Source organism: Callorhinus ursinus, unplaced genomic scaffold, assembly GCF_003265705.2.
Source record: "Callorhinus ursinus isolate GAN/ISIS: 27379988/994484 unplaced genomic scaffold, GSC_fseal_2.0 scaffold4, whole genome shotgun sequence".
Lineage (NCBI taxonomy): Eukaryota > Metazoa > Chordata > Mammalia > Carnivora > Otariidae > Callorhinus > Callorhinus ursinus.
In genome coordinates this window covers 116,391,690-116,404,225 of record NW_027397066.1, presented here as the reverse complement: position 1 = coordinate 116,404,225, position 12,536 = coordinate 116,391,690, and the positions used below count along the sequence as shown (strand labels likewise).

Below are 12,536 nucleotides of genomic sequence, written 5' to 3'. Positions count from 1 at the left end.
CACTGTCACTCTACTAGCTGTAGATACCAAGAGACAGAGGGGAGAGAGGGGCCCTCCTAAGGATGCCTTTCTCACACATTTGTAAATATTTTGCTTCTTATTCCCACGATTCTATGTCCTATTGAGTTGGGATTTGTGGTATACAGGGGAGAAATGTCTACTAGGGAAAGTAAAGAACTGGAAACTGAAATTGTAATGAAGCTGTATCAAGTTTCTCAAGACTCAAAGCAGACTGAAATGAGGATCGCTGTATTGACCAGGGTAATTTACTACCAGGGAGATAAGGCTGCTGTCACAAAATGGAAACAAGGAATATAGGGAAGCTAAGGAAATACAAGCATTATACTTACTGAAATCAAGTATTTAAACTTGGAAAAAGAAAAGAGAAATTCTGCCTGCAACTCTAATAAATGAGAACCTATGCCTCCACAAAAAATCTGGATCTGTTGTCCCCACATGTTTCTGTGTGTCTTGCACAGGTAAGATTTTTGTCAGGCTAAATCTAAGTGTTTAAACATATGTACATAACCACAATAAAGCTAACTACATTCTATATTCATACATACATAATGAAGTATAGAGTTATATATACAAAAGCATATCAACAGGGATGAGTTCTAAAATCAGTGCTTAAGATAAGAAAAAAAAGGAAAAAAGTATCAAGGGGTGCCTGGGTGGCTCAGTTGTTGAGCGTCTGCCTTCAGCTCGGGTCACGATCCCAGGTTCCTGGGATTGAGCCCCACATCGGGCTCCCTGCTCAGCAGGAAGCCTGCTTCTCCCTCTCCCACTCCACCTGCTTGTATTCCCTCTCTGGCTGTCTCTCTCTCTCTGTGTCAAATAAATAAAATCTTAAAAAAAAAAAAAAAGAAAGAAAGAAAAGTATCATTAAAACTACCCTTGAAAAATCCCTAAAGTTGTAAAGACAGACATATAGAAATGAATATATTTATCACTGCTTTGCATTCTGTGCATGAAAACCATATTAAGTACCAAAATGAGAATCACTGTAGCAAAATGTTCACCCTGGGAGAGGCACACAGGAACTGACATGGACTAAACAAATGGTAGTCATACTTCCTGGGTCTCATACTCAGTTGGGGTCCTGTGTTCAATGAGTGGAGTACTGATGAAACTGCCAGAATTATGCATACTCATTTCTGTCTCTCAAAAAAAAAAAAAAATTACATCTAGTCATGAAGATTTGAATTTACTTAAGTTTAAAGAGATGTAGAATGGGACTGCATTGTGTTGATGGGCAACATGAGATTTGCAAGAGCGGTTTTGATCATATGCAATTTTTAAATTTATAAACCAATGTGAAGTCTAATCCGTATTACAATATGTTGTACAGGAATATATCTCCCTATACTCCCAGAATAGCAACAGAAAGTTTAAAACTATTAAATCCTATACAGACAGAATACTAAGAACACATTGATAAGGAGGAACGTACATGTGCACAGAAGGAGAAAAATAATCCAGCTGAGATGAATACTACACCTCCTGAAGGCAAGAAGGAACATAGGATGGGTGGTACATGAGGAAACTCATAAATACCAACTACTGCCTCATGATAAGTTGGAGAAACAAAGACTTCAGGTTTGTACTCAGTTAACTGAATATTAAACTCACTAAACCTCTTATTTTCCTTTTTTCTTTAACTGGAATTACTGCTAACTTAATAATGCTTTTATTTTATATTACATATATAAAATCCTCAACTGGTGACACTAAATATATCATTTATAACATTAAGAATGATAAAATGTAAGATCATAAAAAATCAGAATCTAGAGACTGTAAATCCAGATTTGGCAGGCAGCTTTTAAAAGAGCCTATAATGCCATACTTTATTACGATGGCTTGGTGTAATCTAGTGCTGCCACCACACTGGGGATACAAGTAAGTGTGGATGCTATTAGAAGGGGGCATCCTGGGGCACCTGGGTGGCTCAGTCGTTAAGCGTCTGCCTTCGGCTCAGGTCATGATCCCAGGGTCCTGGGATCGAGCCCCGCATCGGGCTCCCTGCCCAGCAAGAGGCCTGCTTCTCCCTCTCCCACTCCCCCTGCTTGTGCTCTCCCTCTCTCGCTGTGTCTCTCTGTCAAATAAATAAATAAATAAAAATCTTTAAAAAAAAAAAAAAAAAAAAAAAGAAGGGGGCACCCTGGAGGCAGTTATCCTAGGAAGAGAAGTGTGTTATGTGCCTAACAGGTAAGAATAGTATATATTAAACAGCAGCCTATGAAAGTGGGTACCTTCCACTGGGCTCTTTCCAAATAAAGCACTTTCTGTAGGCATTGTTTTCTTCTGAGACTCTATAAACCTCTAGCTATAAATAATTAAACTATAACTTGACATCTGGCCCAAAAGCAGCTATGATAAGCTGGATACAAGGAACACCCAATAGTCTATAAGGAGGCCTGGTGTAAGAATTCTGCTCTGTGGGGGTAAGTAACCTTTATTAGACAGTGACTAATCCAAATAGATCCTCTAAGAAGTATAATGGATGATATAAAGTGTTACAAAGAAAAAAGCCATTAAGAAAAGTCATGGGCTATAGAGAAGGCATGTAGAAAGAATGGTGGTGGCAGACAGTCAGTGACAGTGGTAAAAGTGGTATTAATAAAGAAAACTGAAGCATAAGATGGACGGCCCTTAAAGCCGATATTATCCCTGAATAACTTTGCAATTCTCCATGAGGCCTAAAAGGCAATTTTCTGTGCCTCCTCACTATTCTGTATATTCTTCCAATAGACTCCCAACAATAAAAAGGTAGTATCTTTGTCCTAGAAGTTATACAATTATTTGTGAAAGGATGTCAATATAACCTTTGAAATCCAAGCTAGATTTCTCTATGGTTCTTAGCAATACTGCTATGAGGTATTATTGTCCATCTGCCCTGATATAATCCTAAAACTATTTTCCAACTCTAATTATTAGGTACTATAATTTTTCTTAGTTATAAGGCAGTTGATTTTTACTTTTTAGTTACCAGTGAGGCTAATACTGAACTCTAGTGCTTACTATATTTATTGCTTTAACATAATAAAACATGCAATTATTTTCACATGGAGTAGCTGAACACCAAGGGCCAGAAATGCATAGGTATGTTATTAATCAAAATGGTTCATCTGACAATGAATACCTTGGTTTCAGCTTAATGGTTAAAAATGGCAGATATGATTTTTGGCTTGGGGGAAAATATTTAGCGACTTTTAAAGAGATTAGGTTCAAATAGCAAAGTCCAATAAAGAAATACTGTAAACTGACACATGGGTGAAAGATATACATATACACTTACTTTTCAATAAGCTCAATTTAGTCTATAAAAAGGTGCATGTTACCACTTACAACAGATGCTACATTCTTTGCACATATAGTTCCTTTATTCCTAACATCCCTACCTAGTAGGGATTTCTTCCTAGTCCCTTTTTATACATGAGAAAACCAGCAGAGAGGTTAGACAAAGTGTCCAAGATACACAGTGAAGTAGAAGAGTTGTTGATATGTGGACCCAGATCAGAATGACTCAAAAGCCAAAACTTTCCACTATACCATACTAGATTACTCTGGATCAGGATCATTGTTCCAAGTTTTAAATGAAATATGATCAAGAAAGAAAGAGAGAGAGAGAGCAAGAAAGAGAAAGAAAGAAAATAGACTAAAAATTAAAATCTATAATCAAATTGGGTAAATAAGACAGTATAAAATGACAATAGCTGGTCATGAAATTTCACTCATTTGCGCTCAACACTATTATTAAGTACCTTGGCCAGTTTCTCAGGGATAAGTTCTTCTTTTGGCCCTCCAATTTCCTCATCATCATCATCCTTTTTCTTTTTCTGATTTCTCTGCTGCTTTTCTTTTTCTGCATTTTTTTTCTCTTCTTCTATCTGGGCTTTCTTTTGAGCTCTTCTTTGTTTATTACGTAGCTTCTTTAGCTCTTTGTCAGACATGTTTGCTGTAGGCAATATGTGTTAATTAATTAAAAGTATATCAATCAGGTTAGTAAAATCACTAACATTCTCATTAAAACTCCCATAAAAAATATTACATGTTATACATGTTCATGTGCCTATGTGTACCTAGCCATTTAATGGTTCCACATTCGATAGAGAACACTGTGATCTCTTCAAAAAAATGTTTTGAAACCAGGTGGAGACCTGGTGCCGCAACCACAGCAAAACATAAAAGCATACAAATTCCTCCAGCAATATTATACTTGCAGTTCTAGAAATATAACAAGCTGTCTCATATTTCTCGCATATTTATATGGCCTTAGACTATGCTTTTTCTTAGTTATGCCTCTCTAACCTTGTCAGTTATTCATTCTCTACTCAGTGCTGCCACTATGACATGTATTTTACTTGTCACAATACTTCGTTTATACATGTGGATCTCTTTTAGACTGTGAACGCCCTGGTGGAAGAGACCCTGTCTTACTTCTAATTTTTGTATTCTCAGGGCCTAGCAGAATATACAGAAAACACTCAAAAATTTGTTGATGGAATAATAAATAACTATATGGTAAATTAAAAGTTTGACACTGAAAATTAACAATAGCTTTTGTGGTATAAACTATGGAATGTCTCAAAAGAAAGACTGGAAATCACAAATGAGATAATAAAGTAAAAAATCTATATTGTTTAGTCTTCAAGCAATAAATCTGAAAGTTACATGTGCAACTGGTATTTATTTGGGCAATACTTATTGTAGTGAGAAATGAAAAAAGTCATTCTAAAATATACCATATCACAGTGTGATTTTCAAATATGCCCATAAACTCCTTCCTTCAAAAGGTAGAGCCTATTTCCCCTCCCCTTAATTGTGGGCTATACTTAACTCACTTCCAATGGATGGAATATGCTAGAAATCAAAGTGTATGACATCCAAGATCAGAACATAAAACCATGGTGGATTCCTGCTTGCTTTCTCTTGGGCCACTCAAAAGAAATCAACTGCCATGTTGTGAAGATACACAAACATGGAAAGACCCAAGTAGCCAAGAAGAGGGCTACAGCCATGAGAGTAAGCCATCTTGGATTCTCCAACTCAAACCAACCCTTCAGAAGCCTTTGGCTGCCATGTTCACTTCAATCTCCTGAGGGCACCCACATCTTTCAAAATCATACAGCTAAGCTAAGTGACTTCTGAATTCCTGGCCCACAGTAACTCTAATAATAATGTTTGTTACCTAAAGCTATGTTTAAGCAATCTGTTACGCAGCAACAGATAACCAAGGCAGATTTTGGTATCTGGAAGTGGGGTGCTGCTGCAATAAAAATGTAGGACTGACTTTGGTTCGAGTATGGCAAAAGGCGGAAAAACCTGGAAAAAAGCATTAGTGGAAGCTCAAAGGATCCTAAACTATTTAATAGAGATTGGATTTCTAAGAGGCTGCAAGTGACACATGTTATAGTCATGTAGAGGCAGAAAGTTTAATAACATGTATTTAATAACATCATAAAATATATCAAATGAACTAAGTGATTAGCTAAAGGGATTTCCAAGCTAAAAAAAGAGGGGGTAGTTAAGGTAACACCTGATTCCTCTTGCAGACTGTAATAAAAATGCAGAAGAAACAAATGTAACAAGGACTTGACACTTTTTGAAAATTCTCAGCCTCTTCAAAAATGGCTGCTGACCAAAGGTCAAATTTAGAGAACTGCCAAGAAAATATGTCAACAGAGAAAGCAGAGTTTGGCTTTAAAATCCTTTAAAACTCAGAACTCAGAAAGATGGTACTTCAGCAGTTACTGGTTACCCAGAAGGCTCTTTTCTCTTAAAAATTTTAAGGGTATGATTCACTGATCCTTTCAAACAACAGAGCTTCTAAGAAACTCAAGGGTGCTGTCCTCTCAGCAAAAGCTCAAGGCAGACATAGATATTTGTGCATGTGGCTTCCAATAAGATTCACAAAAGATCCATAGGTTTTAAGAGAATTCTATGGGCAGAAACAGAGCAAATTTGGACTGAAAGGAACAGAGATAGTACAATAGAACCCCCAAATTTTGGCAGACTGGAAAACTACTCAGGTGCAAACAAATGCTAACTTTTTAAAAATTAATTAATTTTTTTAGTAATCACTACACCCAATATAGGGCTTGAACACACACCCCAAGATCAAGAGTTGCAAGCTCTTCCAAATGAGCTGGCTGGGCACCCCACAAATGTTAACTTTTAAGAACAAGGAAAGAAGATGCAGAAGGTGGAGCTAAGAAACCACAGCATAGAACCAGGAACCATTAGAGAATTAGTCCTACATCATGAGTCCTAATCAAAGAACTGCTACCCTATGCCCAACTGGACTTGAGAACTGACATAACCAGTAACTCCTGTGTGTCTCCCATTTCCCCTTCACCACCCCCTTTTGATCAAGAATATTCCTCTGCAATCAATTTATATTGAACATGTACTTGGCACAGGATTTCTTTAAGATTTATTTATTTGAAAGAGACAAGAGAGAGAATGAGAGAGAGAATGAGCAGGGAGAGCGGCAGAGGGAGAAGCAGATTCCCCACTGAGCAGGGAGCGATGCAGGGCTCCATCCCAGGATGCTGGGATCATGGCCTGAGCCCACGGGAGATGCTTAACAGACTGAGCCACCCAGGTGCCCCTGGCACAGGATTTCATACCAAGAACTATACTTGAAGAGCAATACTAGCTATACTAAAGAACCATATTCAAGAAATCTCATTAGCACCAGCACCTCATACACATACAACATTCTGGACTTTGAGCTAATGCTGTAATGGAATGAGACTTTTGAAGGCCTTGGAAGGGACAAGTGTATTTTGCATGTAAGGATAATATAAATAGGGTGCCTGGGTGGCTCAGTCGGTTAAGCATCTGCCTTTGGCTCAGGTCATGATCCTGGAGTCCTGGGATCGAGCCCTGCATCACTCTCCGCTCAGTGGGGAGCCTGCTTCTCCCTCTTCTCCCTGCTCCTGCTCTCTCGCTATCTGTCTCTCTCTCTCTCCCTCTCTCTCCAATAAATAAATAAAATCTTTTTTAAAAATATTTTATTTATTTATCTGAGAGACAGAATGAGATAGAGAGAGTACATGAGAGGGGGTAGGGTCAGAGGGAGAAGCAGACTCCCTGTTCAGCAGGGAGCCCGATGCGGGACTCAATCCCGGGACTCCAGGATCATGACCTGAGCCGAAGGCAGTCGCTTAACCAACTGAGCCAGCCAGGTACCCTAAATAAATAAAATCTTAAAAAAAAAAAAAAAGAATAATGTAAATAATGTGTCCAGAATGCAGAATATGGCAGTTAAAAATATGACTACAAATTGTTTGATTCTTCTCCCACTCAAATATCGGTTAGACTTGGTGACTCACTTTTACCAAAGAGAACATGTAGGAGGTGATGGGGTGTTATGTTAAGAGAATAAAACATTAAAAGTGTTGTGGCTTCTTCCTTGCTCTCATGGCTAGCTACTATGCCTTGAGGAACTGAAGAAACCCTCTAGAGAGAATAACATATTAAGGCCACCTGCCAAAAGCCATGTGAGTGAGTCATCTGGGAAATGATCTTCTAGCCCTAGTTAAGCTTTCAGATGATTGTAGCCCCAATCAACATTTTTTTTTAAAGATTTTATTTATTTGAAAGAGAGAAAGAGAGCCCACAAGCAGGGGCAGTGGGAGAGGGAAAGGGAGAAGCGGGCTCTCTACTGAGCAGGGAGCCTGATGTGGGGCTCGATCCCAGGACCCTGATGTCATGACCTGAGCTGAGCCAAAGGGGCAGATGTTTATCCAACTGAGCCAGCCAGGTATCCCCCCAGCGCACCCCCCCAACAACCCTCAGCCAACAACTTTATAACTTTATAAGAGAGCCTGAGCTGGAACAACCTAGATGCTTCTAAATTCCTGAACTATGGAAATAGCTGTTTTAAGCTGCTAAATTTAGGGAAATTTATTACGTGTCAATATAAAACAACCTTCAAAAACAAATACACGCCGGTTTCTCTTTTTCCTAGTAAAGAAGCCCTTACTACTAAAAAAGAAATTTCAAACAAGGACCAAAAATTACATTCTGGAAGTATAAGACATTTATAAATGAATAACCACAAAAATTCTGGCCTTTTAATGACTTGTAAAATAACTGCTACCACTTGCTTCCTTACTACATACCAGATACCATGCATACATTATTTTACTTAATATCCTCAATAATCTCATTGATTAGAGTGTAATATTATTTTATATAGAGAGTATAATATTATTATATGTATGAGAAAACTGAGGTTTCAGAGGAAAAATATTAACTCAAGAGTAATAACAAAAGGCAGAACAAGGATTTAAATCCACTTCACTGACTCCAGAATCTGGGCTCTTTCTTTCCACTATGCTACACGAGGAGTCAATAATCTTTTTTTATAATGGGCCAGATACTAAATATTTTCATCTCTGTAAGCATGGGTCTCTGGTGCAACTAAACTCAGCTACTGTAGCACAAAATTCACCATAAATAATACATAAACGAATAGGCTATGTCCCAATAAAACTTCATTTATCAAATCAAACTGCAGTACGGATCTGGCCCACTGGCTATTTTGTGATCTTATTCTATATTATCTCCTACTGCCTTGAAAGGACTCACCCAGTTCATAATAATAGAGTTGCCTTACAAAAAGAGAGAAAGGAATAACCACATCAGAAGTTAATACAGAAATTAAGAATTCAAATCCTGTTTCACTTAATGTAGCACTATTTATCTGGATAAGCACGGTCTCAACTTTACATGAATTACCTTTTACTTATGTGAACATAATAGAGATCAGAATTTTTCGCTTAGAAGGAGCCAGAGAATTCTACTATGCTAGAATATTGTACTATATTAAAAATAAAAAATTGGTGTGTATATGTATGTGTACGCATGCATATATGTGTATACACAGCAAATAACACCTAAACCTAGACTACTCTATACAGCCAAATCAACATTCACATAAAAAGGCAAAATAAATCTGGCCACATTAGTAAGACTCTTTTAAGTTTACTGAAAAGATAGGGGCGCCTGGGTGGCTCAGTCGTTCAATATCTGCCTTAGGTTCAGGTCATGATCCCAGGGTCCTGGGATGGAGCCCTGCATCGGGCTCCTTGCTCCACGGGAAGCCCGCTACTCCTTCTCCCACTCCCCCTGCTTTGTGTTCCCTCTCTCACTGTGTCTCTGTCAAATAAATGAATAAAATCTTAAAAAAAAAAATTTACTGAAAAGATAAAAACCTAAGAAGCAAAAAATAACTTCTCAACCAAATAAAGGGTAACTACCAGATATTTACTACAAATAGTAAGCTTTATGGTGGACCATTAGAAACATTATGTCTAAAGATAAAAAAGGCAGCAAGTATACTACTGTTTCCATTAATTAGCAGTTTTAGCAACCTTCACCAATGCAATAAGATAAAAAAGAGGTATAAATACTGAAAGAAAACAAACTACCAATGTTTACAGATTAATGTAACAGCTTACATAGATAATTTTTTTTAAATTTTATTTATTTATTCATGAGAGACAGAGAGAGGGGGAGAGGGAGAGGGGGAGAGAGAGAGAGGCAGAGGGAGAAGCAGGCTCCCAAGGAGCAGGGAGCCCGATGCGGGACTCGATCCCAGGACTGTGGGATCATGACCTGAGCCGAAGGCAGACGCTTAACCATCTGAGCCACCCAGGCACCCCACAGACAATTTTTTAAAAATCAGCTGAAAAAACTACTAAACCTAATATCAGAGTTCAATAAGGATACCAACTTGACAAAACAAAAACTATGATAATATTCATTTAGAATACTGTAATGGAAAAAAAAGACATGTAGAGATGATGCTAGTAGTAAATTCACCAAAGCTATATTACACACTAAAACAGAAATAGGAGATACAATGCATTCTAGTACGCAAAGATTCAATATTATTTAAGATATCCCCACCCCAAATGGTAATCTGTATCTCAAATGCAATTTAAATTAAAAACTCCAAAAGAGGGGCACCTGGGTGGCTCAGTCGGTTAAGTGACTGCCTTCGGCTCAGGTCATGATCCCAGGGTCCTGGGATCTAGCCCCACATTGGGCTCCCTGCTCAGCAGAGAGCATGCCTCTCCATCTCCCACTCCCCCTGCTTGTGTTCCTGCTCTTGCTCTCTCTCTCTCTGTCAAATAAATAAATAAAAATCTTAAAAAAAACAAAACAAAACTCCAAAAGAAACTTTCTGACAAGGTAATTCTACAGTTCAAATATAAAAGCAAGTTCATATAAAAGCAAGAAAATTCTAAAGACAGAGTATTAGATTTTAAGAAGAGACAAAGAGATCATAAAAACAGAAACCTGTATACTAATGTTAATACCACAGTTTAAGGTCTTTACGGGAATTTTTGATGTATGTGGGAACCAGACATCATACCCACAACCCACTACATTGTATTTCACAGTTAAGTTCATGATAAAGGTGGCATTTTATTTTTTTATTTTTAAAGATTTTAAGATTTTAAAGATTTTAACTCACAACCCAGAGATCAAGAGTGGCATGCTCCACAGACTGAGCCAGGCAGGCGCCCCTTTTGAAATCAGTGGGGAATATGACAACATATCAAAAATACTGTTGAGGAGTCAGCCATCTATCTGGGGGTAATAAGCTACATTCTACTTCACATCATTATATAACAATTAACTCCAGATGAGGGGTGCCTGGGTGGTACAGTCAGATGAGCATCCAACTCTTGGTTTTGGCTGGGGTCATGGTCTCGGGGTCATGGGATGGAGCCCTGTGTTTGCTAGAGATTCTCACTCACCCTCTCTCTCTACCCTTCCCCCCACCCTCTCAAAATAAATAAATAAATCTTTAAAAAATTAACTCCAGATGACTGTAAACATAACAGAATATTGTAAGCGGGGGGATCGAAAGGGGAGACGAACCATGAGAGACTATGGACTCTGAGAAACAAACGGAGGGTTCTAGAGGGGAGGTGGTGGGGGGATGGGTTAGCCTGGTGACGGGTATTAAAGAGGGCACGTACTGCATGGAGCACTAGGTGTTATATGCAAACAATGAATCATGAACACATCAAAAACTATGATGTAATGTATGCTGATTAGCATAACATAAAAAATATTGTAAGGAAACAGAGAAGATAAGTATCTTCTAAAATAAATATATTTTAAATTCTGAAGTAAAAAAGCCTTTCTATGCAAGTCTTAGAGGCCACAAAAGACTATAGAAATTTTATCTCATATAAATTAATAATACTTTTCCATAATAAAATACATCTACCATAAAGACCAAAGTAAAACAGGAAGAAAATTTCTGTAATACATAAACAATTGGATTAAAGTCCTGAACATGCAGAGAACTTCTACAAACCAAGTTGAAAAATAAAATGAGAAAAAGACATGAACAGGCAATTTATACAAGAAAGCCAAAGGCCACATGAAAACATACACAGATGTTCCATTCTTAAAGATCTAGGAATTAGGGGCACCTGGGTGGCTCAGTCAGTTAAGTGTCTGCCTTCAGCTCAGGTCATGATTCCAGGGTCCTGGGATCGAGTCCCCATAATGGGCTCCCTGCTCGGCAGGGAGTCTGCTTCTCCTTCTACCCTTCTTCCTGCTTGTGCACGCTCTCTAATAAATAAAATCTTAAAAAAAAAAAAAATCTAGGAATTATAGGGGCACCTGGGTGGTGCAGCCAGTTGAGTGTCTGACTCTTGATTTCAGCTTGGGTCATGATCTTGTGGTTGTGAGATCGAGCCCTGAGTCAGGCTCTACGCTCGGCACAAAGTCTGCTTGGGACTTTCTCTCCCTCTGCCCCACCCCCCAGATGTACATGCACACACGCATTCTCTCTTTCTCTAAAAATAAATAAATAAATTTCTAAATAATCTGGGAATTATAAATCAGATATTTTCCCCAAAATAATGAAAATGTAAAAGATGGATAATTTTTTATGTTAGCAATAAAGGAAAAGATAAGCTCAATACTGTGGCAATAAAAATTGATGAACCTTTTAAGGAAGGCAATTTGACACTATTTCAAATTTTTATACTCTTTAACCCAGGAATTTCCACTTCTAACAATCCACGCTAAATAAACAAGTACAAAATGATATACAAGGACATTTACTATAGCACTGTAATGGTGAGGGGAAAAAACCCACATAGGTTCCTACATAGCTTTTAAAATGACTGATGATTGTATTAAGTTATGTCCAGATATGGAGCAACACTATGAAAAAACAAGTCTAAGTTGCAGAATACTGGAAATAATATCACTCATTTATGGGGCTAGAAAAATAAAACAAATGTAAACCAAACAACCTCAAAGAACTGCCCTGATATGTGTGTGTGGAGTTTACGTACACATATAACTGAAATATGTAATTGTGTACAAAGGCAACTGAACCTTTTCTAGAGATAGCAATAACCTTTGAAAGAAGATTATCTATGGGTATGGAGACTAGTGAAAGGGGATTTTCACATTTGCCAGTGTATTTCTGAATTGTTTTAACTTTGTATAGAGTTAATTGTCTATTATTTGAATAATCTGAA

At 37.8% G+C, this 12,536-nt stretch overlaps 1 protein-coding gene across 5 annotated transcripts in view; it reads right to left on the bottom strand.

The window, feature by feature from the left end:
- The window catches only part of NAA15 (N-alpha-acetyltransferase 15, NatA auxiliary subunit), an 80,431-nt gene that overhangs the window by 14,621 nt on the left and 53,274 nt on the right, over positions 1 to 12,536 (bottom strand). For all 5 annotated transcript variants that reach the window (XM_073892275.1, XM_025874215.2, XM_025874213.2 and 2 more), the window contains one exon: positions 3,768 to 3,961. In XM_073892275.1, coding sequence (XP_073748376.1) covers positions 3,768 to 3,961 — 194 coding nt within the window. The remainder of the gene's footprint in view (positions 1 to 3,767; positions 3,962 to 12,536) is intronic.